The sequence below is a fragment of the Scardinius erythrophthalmus genome, assembly GCF_964197995.2.
Source record: "Scardinius erythrophthalmus genome assembly, chromosome: 7".
Taxonomy (NCBI): domain Eukaryota; kingdom Metazoa; phylum Chordata; class Actinopteri; order Cypriniformes; family Leuciscidae; genus Scardinius; species Scardinius erythrophthalmus.
This window is the reverse complement of record NC_138227.1, coordinates 20,213,293-20,237,174: the sequence shown is the minus strand read 5'-3', so window position 1 is coordinate 20,237,174 and position 23,882 is coordinate 20,213,293. Positions and strand designations below refer to the sequence as shown.

The following is a 23,882-nucleotide window of genomic DNA, read 5'->3' as shown; positions in this document are numbered from 1 at the left end:
TTTTGGATACTTTGATTTTGACCCCACTAAAAACAAAGTTTGCTTTGTGATAAATTTAATTTCTTAGCAAAATTTGTATACATAACTGTAAATTCACCAACAGCAAACCAGTTTTTATTGTTGTTGTTTTTAAGAATTTCAAATGTACCTTAAAATTATTTCATCCTCAGTAAATAAAGCAAGTAAAAACAACCTCAAATTGTAATGTACATTCTAACTGTTGTATAAAATAATATCTTACCCTCATGGTCTTTTCTTTCTATCTTCTCCTATTTTTTTTAGAAAATAATTAATTTTTTTATTCATATTGTTGATATATTTTGTGTATTGTATACAAAGTTGTATATTATTAATGTCATCTCTATACGGTTTGCAAGCATAATAAAATAAAATAAAACTTCAGAGTATAACTTAAAATTATTTAAACCTGTAATATAAGAATAACTTAAGATGTTATCATGTTAACTGAAATCCTTTCTTTTCACTTGTCCCCTCAACAACAGTATTCAATGTTTTTATTAACGAACAGTTTTTGTTGTAAAAAAAAAAAGATTTATTGACCTGTTTAGCATAGCAGCACCTTCAGTTTAGAATGACAATTTCTCCCATCAGAGACAAAAAAAAAACAAAGTTAATGAAATACCTGGAAACATTAAAATAAGCGTAATGTTTAAAATCCATAATGCATAATTAATAAAGTTCATGCTTGCATATAACATTAAACCTTATGACAGAGGATTAAGACATCAGTGAACACTACACACGATGCACCGTTCTTCTTATTCAGTAAAACCATGTACAAAAAAACCTATAGCATTGATCCCAAGTAGATTAATTTTTTTTGAAACAGGTGACATGTAAGCTGCAGGGAAATATCTTCTCAGAAGACACCGTTTCTTTTTTTGGTCATTTTTCCCCACAGACTTCCCATCTTCCACAAAGACTGCACAAATTCAACTTAAAGTGCAAAAATCCCTAGTTGACCAATCATGCCCACCTGACAGACCTGAAGCATCACAAAACTGGACACACAATGGAGGAAAAACTAAAACTCTTTAAAATCTAACAAAACACGTTTTCTTTTCATTAGTCTTCAAAATATGGAGTAAAACATACATAAAACACACTAAAATAGGAGTGTTGTGAATGGAAGTTAGTGATTTTTCTTTTGACATGGTTCCTTGCTTCAGGATTTGGTTTCTCAGTAGCTTATATGAACTATATGAATAAAGTCTGACTATCCAGCATGAATGTACAGATTGCATTGTAATAGGACCATGAATGTCAGCAAACACATACAGTAGTCTTCCCATGCTGCTGAAGCAGCGTCTGGACATTTTCAGACTGCTTTTGACCATTGCTTCCGCCGTCGCTCCTCGCAGAGGACTGTATGCTCGAATTCTGTGAGGATGTACATGAGGACTCATGTAAAGGGGACTGGGACAAACTACGACGGGGTTTCTTCAGCACAGGTGAGGAGGAATCCTCTAGCATCCGTTTGCCTGTAGGCACTCTATCACAATTGGCCTCATTTTCCAGTGAGTCATCACAAGGAAGGTCCTCACAGCTTGTAAGGCTTTCAGGAGATGGTTCAAATATTGCGCTTGTATCACAGCTGCCATTTTTCTTCTCTGGGATGTGCTGTCCTTGAGTATCAGGAACCTAAAAAAGATATGAAGCTTGAGTTTGGTGTAATTTTTCATCTTAATCTACACTGCTGTTGTATTGTCAATTAGAAAATCATAAACGTTCCTAACCTGAGTTGGCAAAGAGTCAGTGCAAGATTCGGGAACAGAGCCACACTTTGGTCCCTGTAGATTATACACAATCTCATAAGGTGGCAAGCACTCACTGGATGTCCCGAACGGCTCCAAACAGATAACAATGGCACTGGTATTATCAGCACGGAGCATGCGTTGACGCCATCTCAGTAAGGCATGGTTCACAAGCAGAACGGCATTTGAAACATTTTCCTTTTGGTTCTTCGCCTGTTGGAATAAACATTCAGGTAAGCGAACGTTTTTAAAAGACGATTACAAGCTTAGTCGAAGCATCATTTTACATTATTCACCTTGGCATTGTCATTGTCCTGACAAATAGACACAGCCTCCTGCGGTGATACCATGTTCCATAACCCATCACTGCCTAAGATGATGTAACGGTGCTGCTTCAAGTCTAGCTTGATAACAGCAGTATCAGGCTCTGGTGACACTACAAACTCTCCGCTGTAGAAGTCGTAACTCCACAGATCACCTGAGGACACATTCATATACATTACATTACTGGATATGAACAACAACAAAAAAAACTGATGTGAAAATCAGTTGCATTTGGACATATTTATTCAGTTAAAGGGACAGTTCACCCAAAAACTCTGTCATTAATTACTCACCCTCATGTCATTCCAAACCCATAAGACTTTCGTTCATCTTCGGAACACAAATGAAGATTTTCGTGCTGAAATCTGAGAGCTTTTTATACTCTCAATAGACAGTTACACAAAAGACACTTTAAAAAGTAGTTCATAAAGAGATCGTAAAACTAATCCTTATGAATTGAGCAGTTTAGTCCAAATTTTCTGAAGAGACACGATCGCTTTATAATGATGAACAGATTGAATTTAGGCGTTAATTCACATATAAATATTCATCAACACACTTTAGTTGTGGTAAACGGAAGCTCAAGCATGTTTGCTTGACGTACAAGAACCACGGTTCTCGCGTTCGGTTCAGCTTCTGTTTATGTTCGCTGATCAGCATTTATGTGAATAAAAGCCTAAATTTAATCTGTTCATCATATAAAGCGATCAAGTCTCTTCAGAAAATGTGGACTAAACTGCTCAATTCATATGGATTAGTTTTACAATCTCTTTATGAACTTTTTGAAGCGGCAAATTGGTAGTTACATAGACTGTCAATGGAGGAACAGAAAGCTCTTAGATTTCATAAAAAAGTTCTTCGGAACGAAAGTCTTACTGGTTTGGAACAACATGAGAGAGTAATTAATGACATCACCCATTTTTAAGTTTTGATTTGCATTAAATAACACAAATTAAATAAAGTAATCAACTGTAAAATAACATTTACTGTATAAATTAAATATCGATTAGTCCTTCCTTATTAAAGCTAAAAGTTATTCAGCTAAGAGCAGTGAGTGATTCTCTTTTTCTTTTGTTGTTTGATTAACATTAAGAACAGAGACAGCAGCAGGTATATTAGGCTCCTGTCACTTTAAAACCTAATGCCGGGATCTAATATATTAAAATCTAATTTATTCCCAACTGTTCACTGGCATGTTGATGATACAATTGTGTTTGTGTTTGTATTTGTCCATTCAAGTGCATTATGATGACAACTCCATGAACTGTCCAGAGCATCAGTCACGCTGGCCCCAGGCCATCACAGTCCTTATTGTCGAGCCCTGACAACCTTGCTAAACCTCTAATCAGCCAGTGTTGCAATTCCACGTTCTGTTTGTTGTTGCTAAAGAACAGTTTATCATGGTGGCATGTTGCAATTTGTAGGACAGTACACAGTCTCTGCTGACTTGTCAGATGCATTGAAACTCAACATTGTCACTATTTTTCCAAAGACGACCTCATGTTACAAAATAGCTTAACCCTCATGTGCACCTTACCAAGAGCTCGAGCCACAGCCAAAAATGGGATCTGATCGATGACGGTGCTCCTTCTCACTGGCCCATTGTGGGTGAGTCTGGGTCTCTTCCACACGACCCTATTGACTCCAGACTTTTTAATGACACTAGAAGAGAGATGTGACAATGATCAGTAGTGGATCTCATCATAGTTTAAGTTTAATATACAAGAAAAACTGCTGACCAAAAATATCCATACCTCGCTCTACCCAAAACTAAGCCTAACCTCAAATAAAATTTGTTTAATAGAGTTTAAACATTACCATAAGCCATTATTTAAAAAAAAAAAGGGAAGACATTAATATTGAATGTTGGTCTATATCGTGTTGATATGGTTAAGTTCTTTTAGCCTAAAAGACAAAGAAAGCTTGTGATTAGATTATGTAAATGAGAACAAATGTGAGAGCGTGTCTGGTAATGTTGTCCCATTTCTAAAGCTCTGGGTGCACAAACAAAAACCAGTCTGACCACTGCAGACACACAGGGTTGAAGTGTGTGTTTTCCTGATGGGTGTTGACATAAAACAAAAGGACAATGATGGTTACATGTTAAGGTTAACCCAAAAAGAGCAAAACATGAAAGTCTACCATCAAATCATAAAATAATCTCCTCCATCTGTGTGGCTAACACACGCCTCCACACATCTTTTATCAAAAGCAGAAGGTACCAAAAGTGTGTGAATACAGTTTGTTCAGATTAGTTGTGTGTGTGACTAACTGTTTGAATGAACAAATCACCTGCCACCGAGCCCCTCTATTCTCTGCCTTTCCTTCGGGAGGTCAGGTTTGTGGTCCTGCGTAATTTCCACCGCTCCAATCAACTCGTCAAAGGGGTCATCTTGCACCCCCAACACTACTGCTGAGTCCCCAACGTGGGCAACATACATTCGGTCACGTCGTATTACGACGATACTTGCAGTTGTGCCTGATGTGCTAGGAAGTCCTGTAACCGTCTTTGGCCATTCCGCTATAAGAAAGCAGATAATATTTTTCAAAACAGATCAGTGATGACTTAAAGGAATAGTTCACCCAAAAATGAAAATTCTGTCATCATTTACTCTCCCTCAAGTTGTTCCAAACCTGTATGATTTACTTTCTTCTGCTAAACACAAAAGAAGATATTTTAAAGAACGTTGGTAATTAAACAGTTGCTGGTCCCCATTTACATCCATAGTATTATTTTTTTCCTACTATGGAAGTCAATGGGGTCCATCAGTCGTTTGGTTACCGACTTTCTTCAAAATATCTTCTTTTGTGTTCAGCAGAAGAAAGTAAATCATACAGGTTTGGAACAACTTGAGGGAGAGTAAATGATGACAGAATTTTCATTTTTGGGTGAACTATCCCTTTAACCATTCTGTTTAAAACAGATGCAGACATGAAGATTTTGTTTTGGAAGATTTGGAAATAAGTCCAAGCTGTATTTTGTAATTTAATGCAACGGCAAGTGCATGGAGTCCAGGAACAACCATGAGACATTTGGCTTCAACTCTTCATGTTCCATGTAGGAAAACCACTCAGGTTTGGAATGATGAGGGTGAATAAATTAGGAACATTTTTGGTTGAATTATCCTTTTAATGCAGAATCAATTAGATATTAATCAATTTTACAATCGGTCAAAAGAATTAAGGTCACATCACTCTGAACTTAAAGGGATAGTTCACCCAAAAATGATAATTCTTCATCATCATTTGCTGACCCTCAAGTTGTTCCAAACCTGTATGAATTTCTTTATTCTGCCAAACACACAAAGGATATGGGTAACCAAACAGTTGGCTGTGAAAAAAAATACTATTTAATATATTTTTATTTAATACATACTGTGCTGTCATTGTTTGGTTTTCTTGCTCTTTTGCTTTTGCAAGACACGCTAGCCACGTGTTGTCAACTTGCGGCGGCAATGAGGGCATTTGACAGTTTTTTTGTTTTTTTTTAACTGATACAATTACAGTCTTCATATTAAGTGAATGAACAATTTACATTAAAGTATATTTCTTAGAAAATCTGTTCATTTATTTGAGTAAAAACGTTTCAATTAGCATAAAAAAGTTATGTGCATCTAGAAAACCAACTCGTATTGCAGGTGTCAGGAGTGTTGAGCTGTGATTTCTGCCTGTAAGCATGATACTATCTGATGTGCTGCAACTTAAGTTCAGATGTTTATAAATTGTTCGGTGTGACCTGCAGGGGTTGTGCAACTTCTTTTGGCGGGATGCATCTGATGTTGCAGCCCTCATTCAAAATGTGCTCCGACTCTCTCCCTTGCAATGCACGTCCAAAATGGCAGGGACTTAACCCAGCAGCAGCGTTAAACGAGAACATTATGTATATACATGTAACCTAACGTTCAATTTCACAACTTACGTAATTTCTTCCACATGGCATGGTGACAAGAGATGAATCCCCTTCGCAAAGCCGCGCACACCTCGTCGTCGTCATCAGACCAAAAGCCTCTTTGTTTTTTGATGTGGCCCCACAAATGGTCGCGAGCAAAGCGCGCGGCGTCCGGACCCCCGTGTCCGTCGAACACGGCGAACACAGACACAGCCCGCGGACCACGGTTGTGTTTGGACGAGCGAGACGAGGTGGGCATCGACGCCTGCTGAAGAGTAGAGCTAGGATCATCATCTTGAACATAGGTAACAGTGATAGATCCAGGAATGGAGTCTTGGATTGAAGCGTCGTGGTTTTGGTCTTTTGCTGGTGCCGCGATCTCGCCACGTTCGGCGGCGTTCAGTTCATCCTCACTCGGCTCATCCTCCTGCATCATCGTCACTAAATCCTCCATGTATTTCCTACCGCCTTGGTCATAATAAATACTGGCTCGACATGAAAATGTCACATCCATGTTTTGATCAGGTAGAAAGGCCGATAGAAGAGCAGCGTTTAATGTTCAGGCAGGACTCAGGCCGGGTGCGCGTTTTCCTCTTTGTTTACCTTCGATGTTGTGGGCATGCGCAGAGCCACCATGGTAATTCACTGCATGGTCACTGGAAGACTTTATTTGACCTTTGGTTTGACGGAGAAGAGCCATTGAGATTGCTATAACGTTAAAAAGTATTACAATATTAACACATATAATAATAAACATCTATCTATCTATCTATGGTTAGTAAACATAGTAATGACAAGCATGAAACCCATATCACACACATCTTTTAACGAAATATTAATTTAATTTCTTCCAGCGCCTGTATTGCAGTAGTTTTGACATGGGAAATTTTGTATTAACTTCCCAGTCGGTCCCATATGACTCCCATGTGGGTTGGGATGAGTAAGGGCTCACACACGTATATATAATAGGCCTAAGTATTTGCTGATAGATAGATAGATAGATAGATAGATAGATAGATAGATAGATAGATAGATAGATAGATAGATAGATAGATAGATAGATAGATAGATAGATAGATAGATAGATAGATAGATAGATAGATAGATAGATAGATAGATAGATAGATAGATAGATAGATAGATAGATCTGCTTTGGGAATCCTTGCTGTTTCCAGCAGATGGAGCTGTAAGCCTAAAAGACTCAGTACCATGATATGCTAATTCAACCCATTTTTTCATATTTTGTTTCTATATTCACAATTTCATATTTATAATGTTTGCTAATTGCAAACTTTATTGCTGTGATTGTAATTGTTATGTAATTAATTCACATTTCCGGGTTTCCCAAAAGCGGAAGTCGTCATAGTTGGGTAAACTTCTGTAGCGGTGAATGAGATACTACATTAAATATATTTTATTTTGTGTTCCCATTTGCTCAGATAGCAAAAGAAAAACTCTACATTTGTGTTTTCACAACTTTCAAAAAGAGTAAAAAAAAAAAAAATAGAGAGAGAGAGAGATTGATTATGACAGTCAGAGGAGAGAAAGATGTAAACTTTACCTTCCCTTCCACAGCCACTGTATTTGAAACGCCCTCACAGGTGTTTACTACTTTTTTTGTAATTTGATGCAAAGGTATAGTAATAAGTATAGTGTTGTAAATTAATGTTTAAATGCATATACATTTTATTTTTTATGAAAATTATTTAAAAAAAAAAAAGTTAGGATTTACGATGCTGAATGTCCACTTTGAACAATATGCTTTGTAGAGTAATAATAAGACTTTATAGTAAGTAATTGTCAGTGTATATTTATTGAATTAATTATACCCTTTTTATGCTTTCCTCTGCCAGCTGTAGCAAATCAAATCGGTCAAATCCGTAGACTGTAAAAAAAGGTAAAATCCCACACTAAATGACTTTTATTTTGCAATTCCGCCTGTTTTGACGCTCACGTCATCTGGAAGTGGAAGCTAATGTTAACGGAAGTAGATTGAGTAGTCGGTCTCCGTTGATCGAGTGCACTTTACAAGCCACTTTTAGGGGCGCTGCACTTGCCAGAGGTAAAACAATGCGAATTTGTAAATGTCTTATGCATGGATTTATGTATGCTGGAGTGTGTCTGTATGTAATTTTCAACTGCCTTTTTGTTTTACTGAACAAATAAAAAACGACTTGAGCATGGCTGCTGAATAGGGCACATAGACACTTGGCGGCTTCTCTGATGATATTGATGCATTGTGATAGTCCGACTCCACACACTCCATTCAGATACATTGTTTACTGTAAACGCACTGCCAATGTATATAGACTTTTAGCTCTTGTGTTCGTAGTGTTGTGTTCTCACTAATACGCTTATGCAGGGATTTATATAGTCTGTGTTCATAAGAGGGTTTATGATGATGCCACCCTCTCCAAATAGTGTTTGATTTGAATGGGGTCGTGATCACGCATGCAATTACATTTGTAAAAAAAAAAAAAAAAATTGTTGTCGCCATTGCATCATCTTTTCTTGGTCTCTTCCCGTTTAGGTATAGGAGTTTCTTCAGCTCTCTACCTTTTGTTTTAGGACAGGCTTCCAGCCATGGTGAGGCTCAATATCATCATTCTATCATACAAGATGTTCTTGAAATGTTTCTTGATCACCAAATCAGCATATTAGAATGATTCCTGAAGGATCATGTGACACTTGCCATCACAAGAATAGCACACACACACACACACACACACACACACACACACATACATACATACATATATATATATATATATATATATATATATATATATATATATATATATATATATATATATATATATATATATATATATATGTGTGTGTGTGTGTTTGTATTATTATATGAATTCATTATATATTCATATTTGATGTTGAACATAATCAATAATATGTTAATTCCTGGACAAATTATTCCCAGTAGCAGATCTGGTCTAAATATGTTGAACATGCCGACCCAGTGTTTTAACACTACCCGAAGAAAAACTTAATCACATTGTTTGTGTGTATTGGCTGCAGTTGTGTGACATCTGTCTCTTCCCTTTTGGGCAGTCTGCTGTATTGGATCTAAAAACAAAGGAGGAGAAAGATGCTGAGCTAGACAAAAGGATTGAAGCTCTAAGGAAGAAGAATGAGGCTTTGGTCAAGAGATATCAGGTGAATTTGGATGCTGAAATTTAATAGTCTGCTGCTACTCTGCCAATCAGTTTTTGTGTGTGTGTGTACTTATAATTATTTATTTTGACTTGAAGAATTGGCTGTGGTTGTTATTCATTGTACATAACATTCAGCCCTTGAGATGCTCCGATTCAAAGCTTTTAACTTGATCAGATTTTATTAATTCATTTAGTTTACTTTTCTTTCTCTTGTTTCACCAGGAAATACAGGAAGATAAGAAAAAGGCTGAACAGGAGGGCATCGCTGTGACAACAACTCGCAAAGCCCGCCCTCATGAGCCTGACTCGGAACGAAGAAAGACAGAGAAGGAGAACTTCTCAGTGACCGTCGACTTGGCTAAACCAGCTGGGGTAAAGACAGACGGCAGAATGATTTCATAGAATGATCATTTACCACATGTGCCATGGTTAAATATATTACATTATCATTGATTCTGCAAAAAAACGGAATGTCTGCAGGGTCAGATGCAATCTCCAGTGCATTTTGCCTAATTTTTTATCTGATATAAACTTATATGAGAAATGCTGTATCTGAACTTCTGTTTATTTAGATGACTGCTTCATTAACTGAATTGTAAAAAATAACTATATTGATACCAGTGGCAATGCAATATTGTCAAATCAAGTCACCTTTATTTATATAGTCCTTAATACAATATAGATTGTTTTCAAGCAGCTTTATGGTGATAACCGGAAAATAATGCATGTTTGCTGTTGTTCAGCTGAAGTCGGCTCAGTGTTAAATCATCAATTATTAAATTAGTTTATTTCATCTATAAAGCAGTTCTGCAAAAATGTCATCGTCCAGCTCAGCTCAGTTCTCACACAACAGTGTCAGTACAGTCAGATCAATAATATTGTTGAATATTAAGTATTGTGAAAAAATAACTAGTTCTTGGTGTGTGATATTGACAAAAAAGGGTAAAAAAAAAAGTGTAATTTAGATGTACTTAGATTGTTTAATACAGATCAGAGGAGGTGGCATGAATGCATTTACACTGCAATTACATTTGCATAAATAAGACTGATAATTTGCATATGTAAATATGAAATGATAAAAAAAACACTTAAATATACAACTGAAAGCAACAGAAGGTGAATGCAAGTCACCATCTTAAAGATTGAGTCATTTAATCAACCAGGTCATTTAAACAGCTGATTAATTGAATCACTGACTCACCCGATTCGTTCTAAAAAAGTGGATTTATTTTAGTTTTCGACATAGATGATACATATTGCACACCCCTACAAAGAACTGTGATATATCTTCACAGCCCTAAAGTCCATAGTTTGTCAGAGAGATGGCTATTTAAAACTAAAATATTAATATGGGAACTGGATACATGAGTATGTATTGGATAAGTACCCATGTTTCTTAATTAAAGTTTGATTTTGATGCCTGCTAATGATTTGCATCCGCTTTAATAGTGAACAAGAGCCTGTAAAAGTTAATCGCCACTCCCATTCCTCGCAGCTTTTAATTTCCCACCTGGGGAAGGCTGAGACAAGCTGTAGAGCATTTTAATCAATACCTGTAGAGTTTCAGTGGATCACAGATGGCCCATGCAGCTGTGATTGAGCCTCCTATCGTGGTCTGTGAAGGTCATGCCTTTCAATAACTGAAAAGTAAGAGATTTTTCTTAGAAAATAAACTTGTTAAACTAGAAAGATGGACATGGGAATCGCTGCCCTGTAAAAGAATCAGATTCACAGATATTGTTCATGGTAATATGTTATATGCTGTTTTGTAATTAAAAATTGTTTGCCTGGCAAGCCAGACCTACATCAAGATGTTAGGTCTGGCAACTCACCATAGACACGGCTCAATCCGAGGGCTGGGATAAACGGCTGTCTTTCAAATTCACTGGACAGCGCTTCAACCAACCAGAGTGTTTTCCCAACAGCGGAGCTAACGTTAGTTGGTAGATTCAACTTTTGAATCTGGCCGGCAAAACTACGAACAAATCTTCCTTTTTAAAGAATGACTTAAGTGCCGTTCTTTGCTCTTTTCTTAAAGAAAAACTTAACTCCAAGTCCTCCAGAGTCGCGGCCAAAGCCGATTCGAAAGACTGTTCTCCAGCAGCAGCCATTCTTGGTTTTCAAGTAGCAGGGAACCATTGCAACTGTTAAGCCCGCCCCGCCTACTCTATACACGATGTGATTGGCCTGACCCAATTTAAGTTTTTACAGCTCTGAAAGTCAATGGAGAGTTGCTAGACTACCCTGGCTGCAAAATACATTTTCCTGCCGCTAGGGTGCGTCTAGATTTCTAGGCTAAAAAATTGTTGTATTAAATTGAAATAAATCTAAAATATAAATATTAGACTTAAAAAACTTTAAAAATTGTGAAAATTTTTAATTGTGTCTTGGCAACTACCTGACTTAAGTTTAAGCACTTAAATAAATAAAAGTGAAATAAAAATAAATTGAAGATACTAATAAAAATGACAAAAGACTAAATTAATTACTAAAATTTGTTAAAATGAAATTATAAAAAGCTAATTCAAAATATTGAGTAACTACTAAAAGTTGTTAAATATAATAAATACTATATTAGTATATAAATAATACTAAAATTACACTGCCTTATGAATGTAACCGGAAAAAAAAAAACAGGTCATCAGCTTTTTACTCATGGACTAAAATCCACAAAAACTTGGATAACACTTTCTAGGACAAGCGTGTGGTGAATGACAGGAAACCAGCTGGTAATCGTGGTGACCAGGGTCCAGAAGAAGAGTCTGGTTGGCCTCGCTCTGAGAGCCCCCCCAACAGAACCGGATCAGGCCGGCTGAGCAGAGGTGGCCATCGTGGGGGAAGAAGAGAGCCTCGTCCAAACAAAGGCGAACCGTGGCCAGAAAGGCAACCTCAGGATGGTGAAGGTGGAGAGGGTCCTCCCCGTTCTGAACACTCCTTTAGAGCAGGGCGGAGAGGAGGAAGAGGAGGAACCCAAGGAGGAGGACGAGGAGGAACGCAAGGAGGACCAGGCTCAGACAGGAAATCAAAGGTTACCATTGTCATGTTCTAAATCATTTTGTGGTTGAGATATTGTAGAACAGTTTTGTAATACATTCACTTACAAAGTCATTTGGAGGTGTGCAAAATATACAGAAAGGAGAATGCAAGTCCCGTTGTGCTATTGCTTGCAAAATTCATTATTTATACACAGCGGTGCTTCTTCAAGCATATATTATAATGTTGTTAGAGGAAACATTGCTGTTTAAATAAATATAAGGAATTTTTCAGCACTGGCAGGAATTAATCTTTATGAATGTTCTTTTTGAATATTTTAGATCTTTGAAAACAGTAACAAAGATTTAGTATCTAGACAGAAGCATCGTAATCTACAAGCATTTTTTTAATGAGTTGATAGCCCGTTGATATCCAATTTCTCCTCTTCAGGAGTGGGAGGAGAAAAGAAGACAGAACATAGAGAAGATGAATGAGGAGATGGAAAAGATTGCTGAATATGAGAGAGGTCAAAAGGTATGATTCGATCAACCCAACTTTCTCCTAATAATGTAGCAGCCATAATCTTTTTGATATATTCACACACATTTATCTTTTGCAGGCTGAGGGAGAGAAGAACCCCATCAGGAACTTCCTTGATGACCCACGACGCAGTGGGCCAATCCCAGACCTTGACCGCAAGGAGGGAAGCCGGCGACATGTGCGCAACTGGGGTGGAGTTGACTTTGACAATGTGAAGACTGGTGCAGAGGTTGAGAAAGAATGGACGGTACTGAACATTTTAATTTCTTTGGTTTAGCTTAATACGCAAGACGCATACAATACCGTTTAAAGGTTTGGGGTCAGTAAGACCCCATTAATACTTTTATTTAACAAGGATGCATTAAACTGATCAAAAGTGACAGTTAAGACTGTTTGTACAACATTGCTACAAAAAGATCTTTTGAAGATTATCTCAAAACATCCTAAAAAAAAATATCACGGTTTCCACAAAAACATTAAGCAGCACAACTGTTTTCAACATTTATAAAAATAAGAAATGTTTCTTGGGAACCAAATCGGCATATTAGAATAATTTTATTATTTATTTTATTATTTTTATAAAAATTACATTTTAAAATATATACATTTAGAAAAAAGTTATTTTTAATTGTAATAATATTACTGTTTTCACTGTATTTTTAAATCAAACTTAGCAAGCATAAGAAACTTCATTCAAAAACATTAAAAAAATCTACCAACCTTTTTAACAGTAGTGTATAGAGACCAGAATATCAATTATACACCACCCAAAACATACCCCGACCCCCTTAGCAACTGCCTAGAAACACTCTGGCAACAACCTACAATACCCCAACATTATGAAGGGCCAGTCATTTTCTTCAGAAACTGTCTAACTGGGTTTTTTTTTTTTTTTGTTTCTCCTTGTCAAACTCTCCTTCTCTTTTTCAATCTCATAGCAGAATCGTAGGCCAAGTGGTAGAGGCTCAGTGGATATGACATTATCCATGACGGGTAGAGAAAGAGCCGAATATCTCCGCTGGAAAAAGGAGCGAGAGCAGATTGATGAAGAACGGCTGGCTCGTCACCGTAACGCCACCGGCCAGTGGAAACGAGAGTGGGATGCGCAGAAAACCGATACAATGTGAGTGTCAAAGGCATAAATGCTGACTACTATGCACTCTTAAAGGGCCAGTTCACTCAAATTTTATTTCAAATTTTATTTCCCTCTTCATTTTGTTCCAAACCCATATGTCTTACTTTCTTCTTTTGAACACAAAAGAAGAAATTAATGCTGCACATTCACTATATGGTGAAAACAGACCAGTACATTCTTTAACATCTCTCCTTTTTGTATTCATTCAGGTTTGGAATGACGTAAATTATGACAGAATTATTATTTTGGGGTGAATTATTCCTTTCATTTCAGCTGACAATTTTATTTCTGTCAGACTGTTGAAAAGAGAGACAGAGAAAGACTCTGGATGGGAGTAATGCATGCTGACAGGGTGAGAATAAGACAGCCAGTGACCCTGAGGTGTTTTCACAGGTTCAAGGAGGACTCAGCTGTAGCAGGAGAGGGCACACAAGAACAAAGTAACAGGAGAGGTAAATCGCGTGCACACACACACACACACACACACACACACACACACACACACACACACACACAGAGCGACCACCTGACACCTGTTCTGCAAAAACCATGAATGTCACCCCATGTTTTTTGGAGTGTCTTATATTTTATACAGCCAATCAATAGTCTGTCATACATCTTATAGAGTAGTTACATGTACACATTTATTACATTTTTGCTTTGTGAAACTTGTCTTTTTGGCTGTTTGGTGATGTTCTGTGCTGTGGTCTCTCAGCAGCTAGGGGGCGCAATGCCCATGTACAGCAACGCAGTGGACCTTCAGGTCAGCTTAAGGCATGGGAGTGTGTGTGTGTGTGTGTGTGTGTGTGTGTGTGTGTGTGTGTGTGTGTGTGTGTGTGTGTGTGTGTGTGTGTGTGTGTGTGTGTGTGTGTGTGTGTGTGTGTGTGTGTGTGTGTGTGTGTGTGTGTGTGTGTGTGTGTGTGTGTGTGTGTGTGTGTGTGTGTGTCTTTACCCCGCTTCACATTGGCCCTAGTCTGAGTGCAGGCAAACAGCTGTTCCTGCACTGATAGTTTCTAATTGCATTCCATTCCTTCATAATAAATTATAGTGGGTGGGTGTGTATCTAATTGGATTATCTATTGTCTCAAGATGCAGCTCTCTGGATAGCTCATAATTGCTTTCTGCCAGTTGCATAGCCTTCATTACAAACTTGCTTCCTGGTCATTTTGCTGAGCAGAAAACATGCACCCAGCCACTCCTTGTGTTCTTGACTTGATTGACCTTTTCTTCTTTAAAAACCTCACAGTAAAAGCTGAGGTTATTCTGTCATATAATATCATTAACATAAGTAGCAACACTGTAAATTAAGTGTTCATATAAATTAAAGGTGACAATTTCAGACCCCTCTATGATTTCTAAGTGGGAGAACTTGCAAAATAGCAGGGTGTTCAAATACTTATTTTCCTCACTGTACTTTGGAACTGGAGATATTTATATGGTTACTTGAGTAAAACATGTACATTCAGCAAAACAACTTTATATATTTTAACTTTAACGGATTGGCTTATACTCAAGGTACGTTTCCTCTTCTGAGGCACTTCTAACTTAAAATACTCTTGTCCTAACATTGTCATTCTCACACTGTCTCCTGAATATTGACATTCAAAAGCTGTCACTCAAAATATACCAATTAGGACTGCGATATACATTGCGATATGAAAACAATTTCACCAGATGACTTGAATAGCACTATTTGGAAAGAATGAATCATTCTAGAATGACTGGGGTGATTTTTGTAATGGAGTAAATCTGCATAGAAAGTAGTAAACAAATTACAAGCATAGATAAATACAATAGAACAAAGATATAAATATGCTTTATTTTTTTCAGACATTGAATAATCAAATGTAAAATAACACTGCATAGTCTTCATTGTATAAATTAAATGTAATTAATTTAATTAATTATCTTTGTTAAAGCAGCAAAAGTCATTTTCTCTTTCTCTTTTGTTGTTTGATTAACATTAGTGACAAACAGCTGCGAGTATATTAAGACGAATGCACGGATCCAATATAATGAATGATATGCATCTGTTTTCTTTCTCAATTGTTTACAACACATACCACCGACTGTGTTTATGAGGATATTCACCGAGACAGGCATTCAGGCTCTGTGTGCGCACTCAGAAAACAGCATGCAAGTTCCAGTCTTCTTGCACTTGATGTTTAAACTGACAGGACTTAAAAACACATGCAAATGATAAACTTTCACTCTGTGATGGTTAACCTTTGCAATTAATCAGCGAATCAAAAGCGTTATGGGGCAGGGAGCAGCTGGCCTGTACGGATCATGAATCATGGATCAGCTACGATCCCTATTCTTGACATCGCACATCCTGCGATGTGACAATTGTGGATGCACACATCGCGATATTGATGCTAAAACTATACATCGTGTAGCCCTAATACCAAAGTGCCTCTTTTGCACTGAATAAAGTCTTGCTGCTTCTGACACGTGCTTGTTTTCTGATATCTTGGTTTTGAGTGTTTCGCAATCCCACTATCTACCTCACAACATTCAAGTCAAGTCTCGTCACAGTGCTGTCAAATCAAGGGCACATTTGCATGTTTTTCTCATCCGTTCCCCTCCTCTTATCCTGAAAAGTGATGCATAGAGCGGCATCCAGAATGACAGGTGGCCATCTGTTACTGTGTGCCCAGGGTCATCTCTCTCCACCACAGATTTCATATGCAGAATTGTTTTGCAAGGTCTTGCTGAGCCCCATGACCCCCTTCAAGGATAAATATTGCTCTAATCTCTGTTCTGCAGAAGACAACAAGAGGCCGCCCAAGGCACCAACCTTTGGCGAGTTCTTGGGTCAGGGCAAACCCAGACAGGGAGGCCGTGGACGAGGGATGGGCCGCGGTCAGGGCAAAAGCTACAGGTATGCAATAGTTCTCCTCATTGTGGAAAATAATAATTGTTTTGGGATGGCACTAGCATGTCCAGTCTTTCTCCTGGAGATCCTCTGTCCTGCAGAGTTCAGCTCTAATCCTAATTAAACACGCCTAAACCAGCTAATCAAGGTATTCAGGATTACTAGAAAGTGTTCTGGGGCAAGTTGAAGCTACACTCTGCAGAACATTGGACATCCACAAACAGGTTTGGACACCCCTGTCCAGTCCTAGATCATGCCCTAAACTGTATAGTCCTCACTCAAGTAGAAGTTCGTTGTAGAAAAGAACACATCAAGGAATATGCTCATTAACACAATTTTGAAACTTAAAATGACAAGTCAGACAATCTATTCCCTCATAAGCTTAATGAGCACACGAATGCAGTGACCGTCGCAAGTCTGCAAGACACCAAGTGCCCCTCAAGTCCAGCATTTGGGACATGGCCATTAAAGGGCTTGTCCTTTTTTCTAGCAGCCACTAAGGCTTTAGTTATGTCATCTAAACTATGGCACGGTTTCCACCTGGTATTAAGATGCATTTTCAGTGATCCGATCACAAGTGTCCAGCTGATACTCCTTTCTCCATGTGTGGTTACTGTGATCTGATCACTAGATGTTTTAGACCCTGTATTTAGCTCGACCACTTGTGATCGAATCACAAAAAATGCATCTTAATTCCACGTGGTAACAGGGCCTGTTATTTGCTACATGCAATTGCTATTTGGAGGCAGGCAGCATTGTGGGTAGAGAAATTATCGTTCTAGAGAGTGTTTCCTGAATCAACATTCATTGAGCAACACGATTCTTTCCTGAAGCATGCATGATAATCGGTGGGAAGGAGAAAATGAAGAGGAGAAAGGAAGAAAGGAGGAGCAAGAGAAAGAGACGGATGAAAAGGACAAAGGGAAAGAAAACGAGAGTGAGGACGCAACCCTTAAGGCTCCATTGTCAGACAAGGTGAGATGCCCGACAACGCTTAAAAGGTATAGAGTATTATGGTTCTTTTGAATGAAAGTTGACTCTAATTTGTCTGTTTCATGTATTCCTGACCACCTCCTGCTGCGCAGAAGAGTGATGGAGGCCTTGCTGAAGAGGATGAAGATGAGTGGGAGGATGCCAGTGATGGTGAAGAGGAAAATGCAGAAGAAGATGAAAAAGCAGATCACGAGGAATACTCGAAAGATGCTAAACCAACAGAAAAAAAACCTTCCTCTCCTGCACCCTCTACTCCCAGCCCAAAAGAGAAACGTACCCCAAGACCCAAAGTCCACATCCCTTCCCCGCAGGAGATGCTCAGTACACCAGAAGGGCCCAAACCCCTTAGCCCTTTCTCCCCACTGGACAGCCACCAGCCGGTGTCAGATTGGGGTGAAGAAATGGAGATGCTTTCTCCTAAGAGCAGTCTGGGCGAGAGCCCTCTGAGGCCCAGCAGCACTGAAAGCAGTCCGGCCCAACAAAAGAGCAACCAGGCCGAACTTAACACGTCCACCACCCCCAGCCAGCCGGAAGAACCAGAAAGAAACGAAAGTACATCTACAGGTGAAATAATCATGGTCTTTATTTAGTACATCACAGTTTCTCTTTATAGTGGTGCTTGTTAAGACAAAGCCTGGGGTATGTTTTGTTTTTCCACCTGCCATTACATCTCACACATGGTCAAGCATTCTAGTCTTTCAACTTAGACTCCATTGCCTATGAACTCGTATTACAGATGAGTACAGTTGTGTTTTCCTTCTAATCTTTCAGTCAAGTTGTACAATCTCTGGTACCTTTTGACCTCCTCGCATATTCATTGTTGTTGGCTAGATCTTCATATTCCGTTATTTTTACTTCCATTTTCCGATCTACTTTGAGTAGTTCTTCCAAGCTACAGCCCAGCCATTAGTGTTACCCCCAGTGCAGTGCTTCTCAAACCTGTCCTGGGTACCCCCCCACCATTTGCACATTGCATTTTGTATGTCTCCCTCATTTCAATTCAAGTTTTGCAGTCTTTACTAAAAAGCTGGTGAGGGGCAATTCCACGCAAAACTGTCACATCCATAACGCCAACACAATGCCATGGTATTGAGTTGTCGTTATGGATGTGACAGTTTTGCGCGGAATTGCCCTGAATTGAATCGTTTGTGTTAGATGAGGGAGACATACAAATTGTGCAGTGCAGGTTGGAGAAGCATGGCTCGAGTAGACCCAGTATTTTAGACAATTGCATGCATATGCTCGTGATTTGGTCTGAAAATGAAGCATATTTTAGGGTTCAAGTAACCACATGCATAGTTCCACACTAAAAAAACAACCACATAGAAAATCTCTAACTAACTAAAACTATTAAAAATTGTATTTGTTAATTGAAATAAAGCTAAAGCCCACTGATTGTCTTTTAAAATGTTTAAATGTTTTTTAGTATTGTCAGAATTTCTGTGATGTCTTAGAAGTGAAACTTAAGTGTCTTTTCACATTCAGTGGTGGGGTCAACTTCCTGTGAAACACAAGAGTCGGTACCTGCTGAATCTGCCGACTGTACCACCTCGAGCAGCCATGACACAGCAGATTCCGAAGTGCCGCCCACCCCAGACAACACCAACCAGAGCAGTATGTCAAAACATTTCATTAACACACAAAGTTCAAAATATGGTTCCCTCCAAATGAAGAATTAATTGTAATATCCTATTCATCCTCTTGATGCAGAGGACAGCGACGTCCCTATTTTAGAGCCGGGTCAGAGTGAGTCTGAAACAAAGCCTGGGGAGGAAACGGCAGTGGATTCTTCAGAGCAACCGTCCTCAGGTGCTGTTCTTATTACCAGCTTTGAGACTGTGGCTTTTCGAAAGAAGTCCCTTACTTCAGCTGACTTCTAACAACTAATCAACGTCCTCCTTTTTTCAGTCTTTCTGGTCTCTCTGTGTCTCTCCCTCCCTGTTCACTACACTCATGTCTCCTTTATGTCCCATGTCCATCTGTCTCATGGCATGAGATGGTGTCTGCTATCGGGCTTGTCTCTATTGACTTTGACATATGAAAATGCAGCTCCTCAGGCTGACAGTCCTTCCCTCCTCTGGGACCGACTGCTTCTGTCTGCAGCTTTACACTGGCTGTCATTTTCCACTGTGAACCTTGCACACCTCATCCAGCACGACTAATATCCCACAATTACTGTGCTCCCGGATCCCCCTCATTGTCGTTCATGCACCTCTCCCTGGATGACGTGTTTGGATATGGGTTCTGGCTTTTTCCTTTTCCATGCATGCCACAAACTGCTTGAGCAAATAAACATTCTTTTGATTTTATTCCATTTTTGCAAAAGCATTTATAAATGTGTGAGTGTGTGGACTGTAAATGGGAATGATCTATAACATCATCCCAACAGGATCCTGTTTGATTATCATTGTGGGGGAAAGCTGTTTGGCATTTCTCCCAGAGCAGCTTGCAGAGATCAATTATACAGGGTAAACCAAATGTGCTTCCAGAGACTGTATGGAATTTTATTAGATTTGATGTCATTTTAATGTTTATCATGTGTGAATGTCTATCAAGCCACACAGAATGAATGTACCAAGTTCACCAGTGGGCGAATAAGGGTATTTTTTTACAAATAAAATCCATTCCTTATTCATATAGACTAAAATAATAAGTCCTCTGAAATGATCAAGGTTCCCTCAGCCTTGCTGAAACAGCCGTTTCATTTTAAAATGTTGCTTTTCAGGCATAGAAAATTAATTCAATCTTAAAAATCATGGTAATTTGTGAGTAATCTTCTAGTTTTCTAGTGCTCTGTTTAAGTTATTTAATCGGCTAGTCTTTTTACTTGCTTTGAATAACAGTTTTTACTCGTTTGGGCCCAGAACACATTTAAATCTATTCATTTTTATCTGACATGCACTTAAATCCGCACCAGTAATCTCAATAAAATACGTCTTTATTTTTAAAGATTACTCATCCAGTAATTGTAAACAACTGTAAACATTGAAATTCATTGCTCATTGCTCAAAAGGAATGGGAACCCAGGATCACACTCGATTCCTGATTTTATAACAGCAAGAAATGAAACAGGATTTTGAAAAAACACAATTTGAAATATATATTTAATTATTCAATATATGTTTGAAAAACACAAATATAAATCTTGCACAAAACAGTTTTGTTTAATAAATCTAGCCAGAAATTATGAAATTCTGAAAGAAATGAAATTGGTGGCCTTTATTCTCATGAGTTTTTTATTTTTTTTAAGTCTGAAATATGAATTCTCTTTTTAATTCCCTTTATAAGGTGTGGTCACATTCACCGTCACTCAGTGAATTTTCAGTCATTTTAGCAGGAATCCACACGATCTGGAATTTCGCATTTTCTCACACAGATTTTACAGTGGGTTTAAATTGGTCACGCAAATTTGCAGCATTGACCAACAGAAAGCTTCTTGGTTTAAAAGCTTTTGTGTGAGTGGTGCCTTATATCTTGCTAAACTATTGACAAAAGACAATGGAGCTTTTCATTTCGCTAATGTGGCCGTGCCTCTGTGTCTGTAGGATGTTTTACTTTTTACACAAGTGATGAATTTGTAGTTTATACTGTTGACATTTGGCATGATGCTGGAATGGCAAATAAATGTTGTGCTGCTTGTTACTGATTGTCTTCCCTTTTCCTTTGAGCCAATTTGATTTGAGGAACCACTCCTTAGTGTTTTGTGAATGTTTGATGTCATACCCTCTCCAATGCCACCGGCTCAACCCTGTCACTTGGGAACACTGTCCTTCTCCTCCTGCTTATTCTCATTACATCATACCAGTTTACTAACTGCTCATTAGCAACTAATGAGTGGATGTGATTTGTGGCCAATTCCCTCTTTCAGATTTCCATCAAATCAACGCAAACGCTAATGGCTCAATAACAAGATTCTTGTATTTCCTGTAATTCAATTACTATGCAGCATTTAGCGTGTTTAAAAGGAGGAAAAGACAGAAAAACGGTTTGTTTTTTTTATTGCTAAAAAGCTTTTATGAGGAAACTGCAGCCGACTTTCAGATCAGAGCGTTAATTAAACCCTTAAACTTTTTGTCTTTTAGTTTCACGTTAGGAGGCACTATAATGAAACGATACTTATATTTTTGCTCTTTTTGTCAACCAAACCAACTGAAATGGTGGTTTATCATTTTCTTATTGTTATTAGATCACTTATACTGGGTGTTTTCATGTTAATCTTTTCATCCTGACTACTTTTATGTATGTCAACAGGCTGAGGACTAAAATGCAGTAGGTGAACTCAGGCGTCCACAGACTGAGAGAGGAGGTAAGCAGAGGAAAGACGAGACATCAGGTGTAATGGACGACTGTTGACTGTAAATTTAAGGGGTCGAGGGAAGCGTTTTTGGATCCCTGCCAACGCTTCATCCAAATATTCCTCATTGGTTGGGACTCTATGCTGCTGTCGAGTTGTGTTGCTGCTCTTTTCTCACGTTTACCTTGATTAAACAGTAAAGCATGTCACTCAAACCGCAAGATTACATTTTTATGACGGAGCGGTGTAAGTGCCTGTTCCCCAATTTTGTTTTATCCACAATTTGGCACAGCAGCACTCAAGATACATTATATCTAAGTTCAGATTTACATTTGAGGGTCGATAAGGAACATAAAGTGTATTTATTGCTGAGAGCGGCATGCTTGATTTTTTTTTTTAAATCCCTTTGTAAACTAGGGCATTACTTTTTTCTTTTCTTTTTTTTTTTTTTTTGTCAGGGCTACTTTTGAAACGCTTACATAAAGATGAAATTTTCAAATTACATTTTAATATTATTTTCATGAGGATGAGCTGTAGATTTTAAGTTTACTATAAACAACTGGTGCCCTAGACATTATGTGCACACTTACCAAAGAAAAAATCATGGTAAATTGTAGGGTTTGAATGAGGAAAATTAACAATTGGGGCATCAGATAATGTGTTCCTCATTGCTATCAAATCTAATATTAGTTTGATCATTTTTAGTGGTTTGTTTATTCGTCATTTTTAGTGGTTTGTTTATTCATCATGTTTGTTTAGTAATCTTATGCATTTATCACAGGTGTATTTGTGTGTTCCTGAATTTAAATGAATTGAGCAGGAACTTTTAAACTGACAGACATTCCAATGCTTTGTGCGAGTGCTTGCTTCTCTCTTCACATGTGAGTTGTATATCCCTGTTTTTCAATTGAGCTCATGGAGCAGAAAGAATCATGACATTTGTGATTGTATCGTACCTGCTGCATCTCCCTGCAGACGAAATGTCTTCCTGTTTGGGGTAATTATATATATAATTTGGTTTGCCTCTTGTAGGAGGTTTGGTTTGGCTTTTCAAATGTGCATGTAGCATGATACTGAAGTGTTTGTAGGATTTTCCTCTTAAGTTTTCTTCTAAGACTACATGCAATCTATTTTTTTTTTAATTGTTTTAGTTTACTGGAGATATTGTTTGGTTGCTTTATCACCATATTATAATGTGTGAACAGTAAGCAAGCAGTGCAAATGTTTCTGTACTGTCATGTACTGTTTCTGTTTCTGTAAGCTGTCATGTCAAATAAATGACATCTTTGCCTTATGTATTAATTCAAATTCAATTCAAATGTTGTCTTCAGTAATTTTTTCAGTTGCACATTATTTTACACTAACCTGAACCTACCCCTAAACCTAACCTTAAAGGAATAGTTCACTTCAAAATGAAAATTCTGTCATGATTTACTCACCCTCAAGTTGTTTCAAACCTGTATGAATTTCTTTCTTCCGCTGAACACAAAGGAAGATATTTTGAAGAATGTCGGTAAACGGACATTTGATGGACCCCACTGACTTCCATAGGGGGGAAAAATGCTATGGAAGTCAATGAGGTACATCAACTGTTTGGTTACCGACATTCTTCAAAATATCTTCTTGAAACAACTTGAGGGTGAGTAAATGTTGACAGAATTTTCTTTATTAAGTGAACTATTCCTTTAACCCATGTAGTTATCGTATAGGCCTATTAACCAGTACTTTCTACATGTAGCCTACTGTAAAATAAAGCACAATCTTTTCTTTTTCTTTTTTTTTAAATGCTGTTTTATGTTTTTGGATTGTTGTAAGCAAATGTGATGGTTAGCCCCTTTACCATATAACGTACAAGATAATTGACTTTTGTTAATAAAAGAATAAACATGTTATAAAGTAACAATTTTATTT

General features: G+C 37.9%; 2 protein-coding genes across 9 annotated transcripts; one reads left to right on the top strand and one right to left on the bottom strand.

The window, feature by feature from the left end:
• Positions 1 to 41: 41 nt before the first annotated feature.
• Positions 42 to 6,635, bottom strand: ppm1da (protein phosphatase, Mg2+/Mn2+ dependent, 1Da). Its single transcript, XM_081369864.1, has 6 exons — positions 6,019 to 6,635; positions 4,392 to 4,620; positions 3,637 to 3,761; positions 2,072 to 2,253; positions 1,758 to 1,988; positions 42 to 1,662 (listed from the first exon to the last, which is right to left on the bottom strand). The coding sequence occupies exons 1-6, from the start codon at positions 6,500 to 6,502 to the stop codon at positions 1,285 to 1,287; spliced, it is 1,629 nt and encodes a 542-aa protein (XP_081225990.1). The 5' UTR covers positions 6,503 to 6,635; the 3' UTR covers positions 42 to 1,284.
• On the top strand, positions 1,925 to 23,265 carry ccdc9 (coiled-coil domain containing 9). Of its 8 annotated transcripts, none has more exons than XM_081369857.1 (16): positions 1,925 to 2,008; positions 8,519 to 8,574; positions 9,055 to 9,159; positions 9,381 to 9,530; positions 11,854 to 12,186; positions 12,582 to 12,665; positions 12,751 to 12,918; positions 13,610 to 13,794; positions 14,200 to 14,258; positions 14,522 to 14,569; positions 16,576 to 16,690; positions 17,518 to 17,659; positions 17,770 to 18,241; positions 19,163 to 19,291; positions 19,388 to 19,486; positions 21,929 to 23,265. In XM_081369857.1, exons 2-16 carry the CDS (start codon positions 8,572 to 8,574, stop codon positions 21,931 to 21,933), a joined length of 2,097 nt encoding a protein of 698 aa, XP_081225983.1. In that variant the 5' UTR covers positions 1,925 to 2,008; positions 8,519 to 8,571; the 3' UTR covers positions 21,934 to 23,265. The 8 variants fall into 8 exon arrangements, with proteins under 8 accessions (XP_081225983.1, XP_081225988.1, XP_081225987.1 ...); XM_081369862.1 differs by lacking the exon at positions 14,522 to 14,569 and adding an exon at positions 3,592 to 3,707; XM_081369858.1 differs by lacking the exon at positions 1,925 to 2,008 and adding an exon at positions 7,937 to 8,050 and having other exon boundaries at positions 13,613 to 13,794.
• Positions 23,266 to 23,882: the final 617 nt, after the last annotated feature.

Coding starts and splice junctions, on each gene's coding strand:
- ppm1da (XM_081369864.1), bottom strand. CDS start 6,502: ATGGATGTGACATTTTCATGTCGAGCCAGTATTTATTATGACCAAGGC. Junction 4,621..6,018: donor TGCCATGTGGAAGAAATTAC/GTAAGTTGTGAA, acceptor GCTTTCTTATAG/CGGAATGGCCAAAGACGGTT. Junction 1,663..1,757: donor CTGACTCTTTGCCAACTCAG/GTTAGGAACGTT, acceptor TATCTTTTTTAG/GTTCCTGATACTCAAGGACA.
- ccdc9 (XM_081369857.1), top strand. Junction 9,160..9,380: donor CTTTGGTCAAGAGATATCAG/GTGAATTTGGAT, acceptor TTGTTTCACCAG/GAAATACAGGAAGATAAGAA. Junction 18,242..19,162: donor AAACGAAAGTACATCTACAG/GTGAAATAATCA, acceptor TTTCACATTCAG/TGGTGGGGTCAACTTCCTGT.